The sequence below is a fragment of the Dreissena polymorpha genome, chromosome 3 (assembly GCF_020536995.1).
Source record: "Dreissena polymorpha isolate Duluth1 chromosome 3, UMN_Dpol_1.0, whole genome shotgun sequence".
NCBI lineage: Eukaryota > Metazoa > Mollusca > Bivalvia > Myida > Dreissenidae > Dreissena > Dreissena polymorpha.
Genome location: NC_068357.1, coordinates 126,731,023 through 126,745,583, shown reverse-complemented (window position 1 = coordinate 126,745,583; position 14,561 = coordinate 126,731,023). Strand labels below are relative to the sequence as shown.

At 33.3% G+C, this 14,561-nt stretch overlaps 1 protein-coding gene across 3 annotated transcripts; it reads left to right on the top strand.

Annotated features, from left to right (window-relative positions):
• Positions 1 to 5,149: 5,149 nt before the first annotated feature.
• Positions 5,150 to 9,778, top strand: LOC127871369 (uncharacterized). Of its 3 annotated transcripts, none has more exons than XM_052414189.1 (9): positions 5,150 to 5,302; positions 5,514 to 5,837; positions 6,605 to 6,922; positions 7,084 to 7,173; positions 7,517 to 7,663; positions 8,034 to 8,061; positions 8,391 to 8,437; positions 8,696 to 8,784; positions 9,059 to 9,778. In XM_052414189.1, exons 1-9 carry the CDS (start codon positions 5,233 to 5,235, stop codon positions 9,158 to 9,160), a joined length of 1,215 nt encoding a protein of 404 aa, XP_052270149.1. In that variant the 5' UTR covers positions 5,150 to 5,232; the 3' UTR covers positions 9,161 to 9,778. The 3 variants fall into 3 exon arrangements, with proteins under 3 accessions (XP_052270149.1, XP_052270148.1, XP_052270151.1); XM_052414188.1 differs by having other exon boundaries at positions 7,505 to 7,663; XM_052414191.1 differs by having other exon boundaries at positions 7,505 to 7,663; positions 8,391 to 8,460.
• The last annotated feature ends 4,783 nt before the right edge of the window (positions 9,779 to 14,561 follow it).

Below are 14,561 nucleotides of genomic sequence, written 5' to 3'. Positions count from 1 at the left end.
CGTTGGCGAATGCGGACCAATATAAATTAAAACATTAAATCAAATAGTAGAATAGTAAAGGGTTACTTACGAAGATTTTTTCAGCAGTTGGTTCAAAGCCTGATCGGCGAAGTCAATACACATCTTGCATTTGTTCAGGCCCACTCGTGACGCCTCGGGGACGGGACGAATCACTGAGTGCAGTAGAAGCTTATGTTGGGTCTTTGTGGTGGGGATTCGAAGGGACATTAAGAGTTGCACCAACAGCACGGTGGACTCGGTGACCGCTAGGATCGCATGTTAAAATTACAGATGTAAAAGAATGCCTTTATATTTCAACATGGTAATGCTTTATTAAGTATGAAAAACTTATAGTTATTCATTCTAATGTTCCAAAATAAAAATATTGCTTTTAATTGTATTGCAAATGATAAAGCATCTCCGTTACCAAGTATATAATCCTAAATAAGCGAAGAAATGTATGTTATAATTATAATATTATCAATATTCAGTTCAAATTGGTGCTGCTTACGTTTGAATTAGTTAATTTGATTTATATAGGTGTTTCAAACATTTCAAAACAGTAATGAGAAACTCCACAGCTTTACATAAAGTCACAGTAAAAACCCTGTGACGACTAAAAAGTATTCAGTTCAAAGTTTACCTTCCTTTATAATTGATTGAAGATATGACAGTCCGTATTTCAAAGCGAGTAAAGCGTACATTTGCACAGCTTTTATACTGTTGTATTGGTCTCATCTTACCACGTCCGACACACGGACACACATTGCCAAGTTGACTCGAAATAATGCGATGATAACGCAAAAGTCAACAATTTGTTTCCAAGTCACATTGAGGGTGTTTATATGGCTGACATTCCACACAAACACAAGACCATTTTTTATCTTAATTTTTAGTACCAGGTTTTTTGAAAAATATTATGGCAAAAATAATGTAAGATCATGAAACGAAAATGGCATTAAAGGGGCCTTTTCACAGATTTTGGCATATTTTGAAGTTTGTCATTAAATGCTTTATATTGATAAATGTAAACATTGGATCTTAAAGGGGCCTTTTCACAGATTTTGGCATTTTTTAACTTATTCATTAAATGCTTTATATTGATAAATGTAAACATTGGATCGTAAAAGCTCCAGTAAAAAATCAAGAATAAAATTAAAAAAAGGAAAAGAACATTGCCCGGAGCAAGTTTCGAACCAGTGACCCCTGGAGTCCTGCCAGAGTCCTGAAGTAAAAACGCTTTAGCCTACTGAGCTATTCCGCCGAGTACACATGCTTGACGTATTTTATACCTTATATAAGCAATCTTCGTAGTTTCACAAAATTTAACGACAAAAACAGAACTCTCCAAATTATTCAATCGTTTCGCGTTTCAACGCTTTATAATTTTTAGGTTTTAAAATCGTCAAAAGATGCATATAATGGCTATATTAGACCATGGTAAATGTTCAGCATTACTGTTTCCTCACAAATATCATAACTAAAACGAAAATGTGCGAATCTGAAACAACTTTTTTCAATTTTGTCAATTTACCAAAGCGTGAAAAGATCCCTTTAAAAGCTCCAGTAAAAAAAAACAAGAATAAAATTAAAAAAAGGAAAAAAATGTAGCCGGTACCAGGGCTCGAACCAGTGACCCCCGGAGTCCTGGAGTTAGTCTGAAGTAAAAACGCATTAGCCCTATCGGCTTTTCCGCCAGGTATACACAGTTGCGTGTATATCAGAGTTTATTTACAGGTCCTACCGTCCTCTTCACGAGGTCTTTGAGGTCCGACCTGTGGTATACACAGATTAAGTATTTTATACAGAGGTATACACAGATTAAGTATTTATACCTTATATACTGTAAGCAATCTTCGTAGTTTCGTAAATTTATACGACAACAACAGAACTCTCCAAATTATTCAATCGTTTCGCGTTGCAACGCTTTATAATTTTTAGGTTTTCAAATCTTCAAAAGATACATATAATGGCTATATTGGACTATGGTAAATGTTCAGTAATACGGTTTCCTCACAAATATCATAACTAAAACGAAAATTTGCGAATCTAAAACAACTTTTTTCAATTTTGTCAATTCACCAAACCGTAAAAAGATCCCTTTAAATGATGCAGCTCAGTGTTTATTATCCGTTTGTTTATGGAAAACCGGTAGACTTATAAAAAAAATTGCTTCGAGCCAACCTATTTGCAACTTGGCCCGGTAAAAGACAATCAAAATGAGAGTGAATGCTATTTCTTTTATACCTAATGATAAAATATGACATTATGCAGTGAAATAACAGCAGTGTAATATATATATATTTATTTATTTATTTATTTATTTATTTATTTATTTATTTATTTATTTATTTATCACATGCCATACCCTGCTTCCCATGTAATATAACCATTACATATTTTTTATATTACACATGTGTAATACAACATTTTAAGCGTTTTCATTGGCTTAGTTTACGTTTATTGACCAATCGCATTTTGTTATTTTGCTGAAATGACTTCGCAACGTCAAATGACGTCACGAAATGTAAAGAACGTTCGGGATTTATAATTACTGTATGTTTGCGTAACATTTATTTAATTTGCTCATTTAAAAGCATGCGATAAAAAAAGATCTGACACTCGTTGTCATATCATACCATATTTTATTAAACTCGTCCAGGAAATTCGTTAGTAAGCTCGCCAAAGGCTCTCTTACTAACAAAATTCCTGAACTCGTTTAATAAAATACGGTATGATATGACAACTCGTGCCAGATCATATATATATATATATATATATATATATATATATATATATATATATATATATTATGATCACGATTAAATTAAAAACTATATTCCATCGAATCCAACATTTGTTTTTGCTTTTTTCACCGTTTATTTACAATGTAAACGAGTTGAATTTCGCTGGTATAATGACGTCATTTTGTGTATTGAGATGTATTGAGGCACGCCACGGGAGAAAGAGTTACTTGTCAGCGAAAGGGAAACATCTGTTTATTATTTTCTTGAAAAAGGGGCATAAAAGAAACAGAAAATTTGTTCATGTCAGTTTAAGATCGTTTGTAATTTAACTCGTGAAATATCAAACGATCTTACACTGACATGAACAAATATCCTCTATATATTGCTCTCTAAACCTATTTCCTCATTAATGCTATGTCCTGAAATTATAACGTCCAATCATTTGTTTACGAAATCGTTAGAGGACAAAACGCTTTAAATAACAGAATACTAGTAGTTTTCTTAAGGGTTTTGACACGATATAGTGTTTCCTCCTTTGGGTCCAAAGGCCACATTGGCAATTATCATTGCACTTTCATATGCAATCTTAGATTATTCCGTTTAATCAAACTTCGTTTGTTTATTTTAAATTCAACTCACGTATTTCAAATACTGATATTGTTTCTTGAGAATATTTCCTGTACATGTGCAACTTAAATTACAGTATGGCTTCTGTATATGCACTGTTCAAAGTAATGATGACCTTTTGTATGAAAGTGTAGTTGCTTCTTGTTATTAGTTACTTTTGTTTATTTTATGTGCGGTATTAAGTTATTAACTATAACACATACTAGTATTAGATATTTGTCTGACAATACTAAAACAGTTTCTGCGAACTGACTGACACTGATTGAATGACACAATGGTGAATTTTTTTTGTACTTCGGAGATAGTTTTAAGCTGGAATGAAGGTTTTCATATAAAAATTTCAAAATGAATGAATTAATTTTCAATAGGTTAATCGACAGATAAACATATTGTTTTATCGACATAATCTGTAAATGTGAAAGTTATTTCGTTTATTCAGGTCATGTAAGTCGTTAAGTGTTCATTATTTGTCATGACTCCATTTACAGAAGTTACCCTTGAATATACGACGGTTTGTTTAATTGTTCAAATTGCCCATATTTCGCCCAAATGGGAACACGTACACGCTTGCGGCAATCAACAAAACTACACAATGGTGGGCCATTACGTTAGTCAAACTTTACATCTCGTATTGATTGTAAAAACTACTTTGAATCGAATATTTAACCGCTTTGTAATTACTGTGATCTATAAGTTCTTTAATCAAATACAAAAGGATGAAAAACACGAAATCAAAAAGAAAACGTGCATGAAATTGTTTATACACGTTTGTAACAGACTAAAACAATCAGACGCAGACAATATTAGTCATTAGTTTCGCTTTTGTGCGTGTTTATTGTATATTCATGGTACTGTTGTAGTAAATGTTAAGTGATTTACATGCAAAACAGGGAAGGTAATAGCAAACGAGGAGATTAAATTTATTCATAGGTCAATATTACTCACATTTTCTTTTGTAATAGATTCGAGGACTTACACGCATCATGATCAAGTCTTTACAAACATCACACGACAAAAATATATTACCACATTGTCTAACTTATGAAAGGCAATTATTAAGTCAATAAACCACATGCATTCGAGATAATAGAAAATGCGCATTGTAACTTAAATCATTGAAATCAATTGTTTTGCAAATTCGTGCGATTCATACGCATTTATGAAGTTATAATACATAATATGCACGAAAACTCATCTGTATTCTAATTGGTTGAATATGGTTACGTTTCGACGTTAACTTATAATTGACCAATACATTACTAGCATACTTTTGTTGATGGATTTCTTAAGTCGATGTATAAAGTTTTAAAAATTCGAATAACGAAAAGCAAATAATAGCAACATATATATGCGCCTGTGTTAACATGGACCGCATACAAGAAACGTCAATTGGTTTAAAGAAAATAATTTTATATTTTTGCTAATTAATTGCGAATTGTTTATTACAATTGCAAATTTAGTGTCATATAAAATGGTGATGTGTAGCGTTCTTGTAGAAACTATAGCAGAAGAAATATAATTACCGGTTTATTTAAAAGGTCTCAAGGCGTCTTAAAGTCATGAATATTATAGAAGCATACAAAAGCACTAACCATTTAAGTGAGAAATAATAGAAATTGTGATACTTTATCCTTGACTCAAACCGAATACGAATGTGTCATCAAATAAATACTCGCCCATTTTCCGGTGATTGTTAAGCAAGTCTTTGACCGGAACATATTGTATTTCCGCATAAACAATTACGTTAAAAAAAAACACTTCATAATAATAAAAAAACGAAAACGAAAAGTTCCCGATAGTGACAGTGCATTTATGACTTTGTTATTTCTAAACGAATGGTTGAACCTCTTCTGTTAACATGCACAACTCGCCATTTAAAATCATGGATAAGCCTTCTTTGAACACATGGATGTTAGGCGCACTAATAGGTAAATATATCTTTAAAAGTAATAATAATAATAGGCGATGCAAAAAATTATCAGTGTTATATTTCATGAAAGACTCTTACACATACATGTACTTCTCTATGTAATTTTTGCTTGACCGTCACACGATTACCAAAACTGCTTAACGCTGAATTTTCGGTATTTATCGCAAAAAGTACAAATATGGTCTTTATTTACTGCTTTTTTTTTTTAGTTTTTCAGGTATCAATGGCTCATTCGAACAGATTGGGGCATTTAACCGTTTTAACGCCAACTCTTTTAAACCGGAACATAACGCTTCGTTTCACGGCCTGTGAGGCATTTGGTCATATAGATGTTAGTGCCCTGAAATGGAAAGTACATTTTACAAATGAGACCTCATACCAGGATTTAACAGCAAAAACATTACACAAGCAATACGATTCCGGGTCGAATGTGTACATGGATCTGGTGAGAGTAAATGGAAGCTGGCAGGGAGCTCGTATTCATATCACAGACGGCAATCTGGTGTCGAATGAAATACGATTGGATATACACGGTAATATTACGTTTACAACTATTGTTTTTAATTCACAATATAAACGTCAATGATAAGATTTTAACGTTCATTTAAAAAATGTTCTTCAGCGGGGATCAAAACAAATTAAAAAAAGAAAACAACTTGCTAAAAGTGTATATAATAACACAAATATTTAAATCGCCTATATCAAGTGGTTCGTGATGGCGCTAAGGATTTGATAAGAGCAATAATCGGAAACAGTCAGAACTCTGGTTGATTTTTTTGTTGGTAGCCCGCTTTAGTGGCATTAAAACGAATGTGTATGGGGCTTTTCATGAATACGTTCGTGAATACTTGTATCTATGATCGTGTTTTTTTTGCGTATCAATATGACCGGATTTTTTGTTTGTTTTTTAATTACATCCATAATTTCCATGCAATATGTCATGCTAAATAAATAAATATACACTGGCTTATTTACAATAAGTGTTTACATTATTTTGAATGCAGTCTACGGTTTTGACACAATCTCATTGTCGTGCGCATTTATTTATACTATACTTATCAACAACAAATCTATCGTAATAATAATGACCTCCCAGCTATCCTGCGAACGTTTAACGGACCTCAGTTGTTTTTTTCTCACTGGTGGGGTTAACACTGCGAGGTTGGCTCTCAATGCGTTGTACTGTTGTTTAAATTAGATAACTTTAGTTCGGCTATACTAATGAAATATATTTAGAAGCACCGGAAACTTATTACAACTATTTTCGGTCTTCTCAATAATTATTGCATATTTTATTCAGATTTCCCAAGTGAGTGTGGATATTTGCATTTGATATCTGATCCTACTGGACCCAACGAGAGTCTTGAGATAGGGTATTATCCGAATGATAAAGTGTTAGGGGACACGTATTATCAGATACGTAGATGGTTTGGCAAAGTGAATGACACGTTTCAAGAAATAACATTACGAGCTGGAATATATGAGGAGCGCACAGGGTCAACTAACTCCGAACATATACTGTCAATAGCGAATTGGACTGAAATTGACAGTGTGATTGTAATATGTTCACCAATCGGCCATTCACACACATCAAACGAAATTGATGTCCCAGTTTGGGGTAAGAATTTTTTTGTGTAAGTTAAAACAATTTGTAAAGGTTCAAATTTCAATGGGTCAATAAATAGACGCTAATTTTGATAACATGTGTAAGATCTAAGACTACAAAATATGCACGATAAACGACGAATTAATATACATGTATTTTATTTATTTATTCAGATACTGCACAAAAAGTACATCTGAATGTACAGGAAAACCTAACATATGTACCCGTACAAACGTCAACACCAACGCAAAACGAAATTCATGGTACTTCATAAAATGAATAAAAACTTCCAAACTAAATCTGTTTTATGTAATCGCAGGGGTTTGAAATTTTATCCATAAAGCAAATCTAATGGCTAAATTATAAAAAAAATAGCCCCTATATAGTATATAGACAGGGGTATATTTTTTATTATTTAGCCTATTAGATTAGCTTTATGGATAGAATTTCAAACTCCTGTGATGTAATACAACTTTAATTACAAGTGGATATGATAATTGTTCAATGGAGATTCAATAGACGCATGCTTAATTTAATAAAGCGTTAAAGAATAAAATATGTTAATATTCTTAGATCAATAAAGATTTCGTTTAGTTTCCACCAAAGATCTAGGTGTCGAATCCCGCACTGTGCTACCTGACCCTGAGTTTCAAACAGACGCATTACCCGTTGCTTTCCCGCTGATGCCCGTAACACTGGCGGTCAGAGCAGGAACTGTCGTGATTCTTATCTGTTTTGGTATAATAATCCATGGTAAGGTTACTTTAACAATCACTCTTCAACATCAGCTTATGGTAAGACATGTACACATAAAACATAATCTCCTCTCTATTGGCAACTTTTTTTTCACAGTATCGTAACCTTTCAGCTGAGATACATACACTGAACAGTGCAGAGGAATCATTGAGCGTTACAACGTCAGATGTATCTGAGACACATAATTTACTAAATTCACTTTAAAAATGTATTATAACACATAAATACCTTAAACATAACCTTATACGTGCATAATATAATGACAATTTTTCCTTAGATGCATCTGCATAAAACAACCATGGTTGACAACAAAAATCCTTCTTTTCAGACAAATTGATTTAAATGAGTATATCATTTATATTTACAGCTCGTATGCGCAAAAAGAATCGACGTTCGTAAGTTCATTCAAACAGTTAAATTAAATTGTAAATACCAAGCAATCTTAATACAACGAAGACATGTTTAAAGTATTATGCATGGTCCAAAATAAAAAGTGTTATCATAATAAGCTTTTTTTAACTGAACACTTAGAGAACCATGTGGGAAGTATATGGTGCTTTGTCTCCATTGATAATAATTGCAGCTCTTATCCGATGGTATATCTATTTTTAAATAACACATTTGAAAGATTAATGATTGACTAATTCAATAATAGAATTCGAACAAAATTATAATAAAATAATCTTATATTATTACAATGTTATACTTACAGTTTTCATTTCAGGTTGCCACAGGGAGGTCCAGATTTACATGCCGACAATAATGATATTGGTGTGGGCTATGCAAGTTATTGTGTATATTAAAACATTTTTTTAAATATTGTAGCACCTGTAACATTACAGAAATATAGAAAATACAAACAGACACGTGCTTATAAGAAATAATTTTTAATCCGATCTGCAAATCTTAAAATCTCCAGCGACACAAAACACGCGATAAATACGTGAATATCTGTTGTTTTACGACTTTACGACTTAGATAACTCCTAAAATTTCCATGGCATCGACATTTTCTTTGCAAAATTTTCAGCAAATATTGCAGCCAATGAAGCAGTGCATGGCGCTATTTACGCTAACGTTGGAAACGTTGAACATGCCGAACCATCTACGTCTAACGAGGTGTGTGAAACTATTTTGCGTTTATCATTTCAAGTGAACAATAAAATTTAAAAATAAAAAAATGGTTTGGCTTTTATAAAAAGGTTGGCGTCACTAAATTCCTGATACTGCAAATTTAAAAAGTAAAATACACACACAATAGATTGTGAACGTATATGTGATTTCAGATTTATTTTAATGGGTATGATACACTTAACTTTACTAGCTAACTGACAACATTCATTGCTGGTACCTAAAACTTGTTTGCTTCTTGAATCCGCTCTTTGTATTACAGAATACACATTTCGAGCTGATCTATGATGAACTCGACATCAAGAAAACTGAAAAGTATCATCCTACCATTTACACTACAATCGTCTGCCCGAGAAATCCTTAAAATGCTGTACAAAACAATTCGAAGCCTTCACAACACTAAGCGATGTGTCATGTAAATTTACACTATCTTACTTTGCATCATACTTTCAAGAAACATAGTTTTGTAACAATATTTTTTCCAAGAGTGTGTCTTCTTTGCGGTGACCCGTTAATTTGCATGTTTATTGTTGTTTTGTGTGGTTTATTCTGTATTGTAAAGGCAATTGATAACTAGACTATGGAGTACTGGCAGATGTAATGGCAAGATTTGAACTCTTGATAATTTTTCATTTGTTCCGTTATTCAACCGAATTGTCAGTATGAGGCATTGCGAAGTGTGAGAAATACTACTGCTATTGTTGAAAGTATGTGAAATAGTAAACTGTGCATAGTTTCTGCAATAAACACTTATTTTACCGAGCAATTTATTTTTACGGGTATTAAAAATAAGGCACAATTTGAGATGACGTATGTTTGTTGTTTAGCTCTTATCATACTCTGATACATATTAATGCCATAAAAGCACGAATACTGTATGCTGTATATAAGTGTTGGTGATTATAATTTTAAACGAATAATGTTTGTTTTTATTGTCATTTTTGTTAACCATTTAGTCTCAAATAAACAATAATCAAGCCTGGTTTGGTATTTAAATAACTGTATGATGTATTAATTAATATTAATGCGTTCTGTAATTGAACATTTCACGCCTTACTATTTTGTGATAAAGCGTCGAGGAGTTGTAGCGAGTGTGGCAATATTAAAACACATACTTTTGAAAGAAGTCCCCCAGCCCCATCGACTGTCTAGTAGTAGAAGTTCAGGTTAGACAGAGCTTCACACTTATTCCTCTATATTTTTGGTTCGTGCTTACCATAATAGCTGCAAAGCAGGAGTGTCCTTCCTAAAATTAAAATTTATTTCCGGCCAGGATGTACTATAATCATGCAGCCTTTGCCGGCCTGGACTGATCAAAAAAAGAAAAATGATCATTACAGAGAAAAGATATTTTGTAACAATATCTAAATATTATAGTAATAATAAACTATTTAACCCTTTTCCCATCAGAAGCAAAGCGAAAATGGCTTTTGCAACCAGCATAAAACGAGAACAACCCCGAGTAAACCTGCTCATTAGTATCCAAGGGTTCGAAAAGGAGCCTTAAAAACTTTAATTTAGACAAAAAAAGTTCTTATATCGTTTATATACACAAGAAAAAGCAGCGGCCCGAGTATTAAAACTTGGAGACTTGGAGAACACCTGCGCAGATATTCGACCTTGAGGAGACAGAGTTCGCCTAGAGGATGCGTTGTTTGCGTTGTGAGAGATAGGATTTGAACCAATTAAGAGGTTGTTATTTGATGCCCAAGATTAAAGCTTAAATAGTAGTCAACGGTGCTATACTCTTCCAAATGAATTGGAAATATCACAGAAGACTGCTCGTACGTCTTTGTCAGTGTCCATTACTTTGCAGATATCATTCTTAATATACGTTAGTTGGTTCGTAGTGGAATCATCTTTTTTGATAAAATTGGATTGATAAGTTGTAATTGTAAATATGATTTGTACACAACGTTTCATAAGTTTGCCAAAGCAGCTGAGAGGAAATATTGGTTAATGGTTTGTTAGATCGGAGGGATCGAGTTTCTTTTATCCTGCCTCTGTTGCAAACATTGACCAAATAAAGCAGGGTCGGATAAACTAGTTGATATCCGGCAGTACATCACATGACCGTGATCTAACCGTAAGTATGTATGTATAGTTCCGCTCACTGATCCGTCCTTAGTGATTGTTGCTACGCTTCACACGCTACATCCAAAATGGCGTCCACTGATGCTTAACCATCCGATACACTTGTAAATATTTCTGACAATATTTCAGTTAAATTCCTACCAAATTATGATAAACTAGCAGATAGAATTTTAAATAGAGTTCTTCATTATTACACTCAAGGATACATTCATAATATAAAGATTGTTAATGAAGAAAGCCGCGTGCGTGTCGTCGCTGACAGCTGGAGATCAATGAGGAAAATAGAGAATACTAGGTCGGTGCCGAATAAAGCAAAGTTTATTTTGCGAGGCTTAGAAAATCTGAACCACGAGCCTTGGCGAGTGGTTCAGATTTTCGTGCTGAGCAAGATAAACTTTGCTTTATTCGGCAACGACCTAGTATTCGATTTATCCCATCAATTTTCTTAATCGTAGATTCTAAATTATTTCTTTAAAAATAGAATAGGAAAATCGAACTAGACGGAAAATCCAAAAGATATTTTAAGCAAACATCGTTTCATTATTTTTATCGTGTCAAGCCTAATACATTGCAAAAAGATCAGTAACTAACCTGTTTTTCTGTATATCATACCTCTACGTCCTCGATTTTTAAGAAATAATGAAAAAAAGACACTAAACAACTGTATCTTTAGCGTGAAACATCATGCATTGTGTCGTATGACGTGTTAATAATGACGTCACGAGTACGCGCACTTAATATTTGTAAATAATGTTTATTTGCTTTTTGTGTTGCAGTATGTGTTAAAAATATATTACATCTTGGTATCAAATTGTTTGTTTTGTTGAATCTGATTGGATTTTACTAAAAATGATAACTTTATAGTTGATTCCGAGTAATATGAACATTCTTCGACGCGCGTGACAGCTATATTTCAGCACTGCTGAAATAGAGGAAAATTTATTCCACAGTGGTTTATTTCGACAATGCACGTCTGATAATGGGATAAAATGAAAAACCACTTTGTTTAAACCTCGATTTGTCCGAGGAAAAGATTACAGAATCAAACTGCAGTTGTAAAGTCGGGTGAGTTGTTATACATGATAATTCAATTATTTAAAAACTTTTCATTGTTGTTGGTAACATCTTTATTAATCGTTAGTTTTTTATGTAAATTGCATAATGTAGAATATTTACATTATTTCAGACTGACTGGGCACTGTTCACACATCATAGGGTTGCTAAAACACTACAGGGATTTAAACTGCAGAACATTTCCGCAGTTCCGAGCCAACTTAGCTGTACATGTGTTCCACAACAATGGCATGTCCCATGTGGAGAGAAGATCAAGTAACTGTACATGTATTTTTTTTCAAAAAAATGCTGCAAGAAGTTGAATAATAATATTAAAACCTTTACCAACTGTGTTTTCCATTTGCATGACTGCACGGGCAGATATTTAATCTCTTGGGTGGGTGACATGGCTTACAATTTAACAGTTTATAAACCAGTGCATATACATTGAATTTAGATGTGTACATGTACGTACAGTACATGTATGCATATAAAAGCACAGTTAAGGGTGAAGTTTACATTAATGATTATCATCACAATGGACGAAAAAGAGTATCTCTCGTACTTAACATAGAAATCATAAAAGAGAAATTATTATAAAGTAAAATAAGTTCTAACCGTGGAACAAACGATCTTGTTTACATCTATTTTCGTAACATTGAGCTGCTCATGTGGACGGCCGCACGCTTTAATCCATCTTAAACATTTTGTAACTGAGTTTTTGGCTTAGGGAAGGTTATGAATTTGGCACTGTTCATTATATCAGGGAATCGGGCCTCGGCCTTGCATGTCCCCCATGCAAATCTTTGTACCATTTTGAAGTTATTTGATTAATACTTTCGTTAGCAACGCTTTTCCCTTTCGATTTAACGAATGGCGTGTGAAGCGGTAGCAACAGGCTGTCTGGCAGCGAAAACAGTACCGCTATTTTATTGGTTGAAAATACGACTGTACATAGGAACTATGCATTCCTACGCGCCGATTAACATGTTGTAAAATTTGACCTTTAAAATTTATTGGGACGCATCATGAATGTTATCGTTATATTATATATCATCCTTTATTCTTCTTTAAATATATTACCGAACCAGCTTTCCGTATTTATCATTTACCATTTTCCTTTACTTGATTACGCAATTTATGACGTAGCTACCTAGTGTGACGTCATTTCTCAGACAAAACATATACTATCATACTTTCGATGATGGAAAAAACAGAAACAGATTTCGACAAAGGGATGGAAGAACAGAAAATTGATGTGTATATCGTTGTAAATGTATTGTTATAAGCAATGGATTTAAGTTGTCATAAAGGTAAATAAAATTTAGTTTTTGTTTTGCTGCTGCATTTTGTTTTCATTTTTTCACCAAGAAAAATATCACATTCTCGATTCGTTTTTTATTTCCTCTCATATTTTCAATAGGAAAGGAACAGTTTAATGTGGAACTATTTTTTACGTGACACAATCGGTATTATTCGGTCGTCAGAAATGTAGGAGGCCCGACAAGAATAATTATATTGTTGTAACAGGGTATTCACTCTGACACTAATCCTTTTAACAATACTAACCCAATCAAGACTGAGAGAAGTTCAGTGTGAGAGATACTTTGTGATGTATGAGTGAGTTTAATTACTAACAGTGCATGCTTTTATTGTGAGATGATTTCATAGTCATCTATATAATTTTAAATCATAACTCAACATTTGGTCACTTGTTTGTAAAACCTTGTAAGAGGAAGTAGGCGTTTTCCAATTGCCACTTTCTACAATAAGTCTTGAGGTCACTGGTGAGTGCATTATTCTATTTATTTTCTTGAATTGTAATTGTATTGTATTGCATATTATTATGTATTACAATGAATTATTTAAATGGTTATTATAATTGTCATTTGTTAATTATAACATGATTTTTATTCATGTTTCAGGCCATCATTTACATCATTTATACTTTATAGTATTAAAAGTTTGGAACGTAAAACCCAGGTTGCGTTATAAACTCAAACCCCGGCTACATTGTTATGCCAATTAATCATTTGTATTTGATAAAATGTGTCTACGGCATGAAGCAGGATAAATCGAATACTAGTACATGGTTGGTGCCGAGATGGAGAAAGTTTATCCGGTTCGGCCCGAAAAAGAAAAACAGGGCTCGCTAAAGCTCGCCCTATTTTCTTTTTCTAAGCTTCATTGTATAAACTGTCTCCATCTCGGCACCAACCATGTATTCTCTATATATATCGGTGTTACGTTCGCCAGCTTGCAAGATATTTTAAAAATGGATGCATTTAAGAAATTATTGAAGTAGTTTGAAAAGGGTAAGGCTAGTTCGTTGCAACTTCACGGAGTTTTGCGCTTAGTAGGTCAGGTCCTCGAGCTTTGAAGAGATCCATGAACTGCATTGCATCAAAAACGTAATGAAGCGATACTGCAGTGTTTGAAAGGCTTTGATTGGTTGTTTCTTGCAAAGATGGAAGGGGCTGGTTTGTCCCATCGACAAAGGATGATAAGCAGAATGATTCATTTAGAAGTTAACATTTAGCTATGTAGCTTCAACGTTATAATGAATGACATTATGTATATTTGATGTGCTATGTTGCTGTGTTAATTGTTTTGATAAT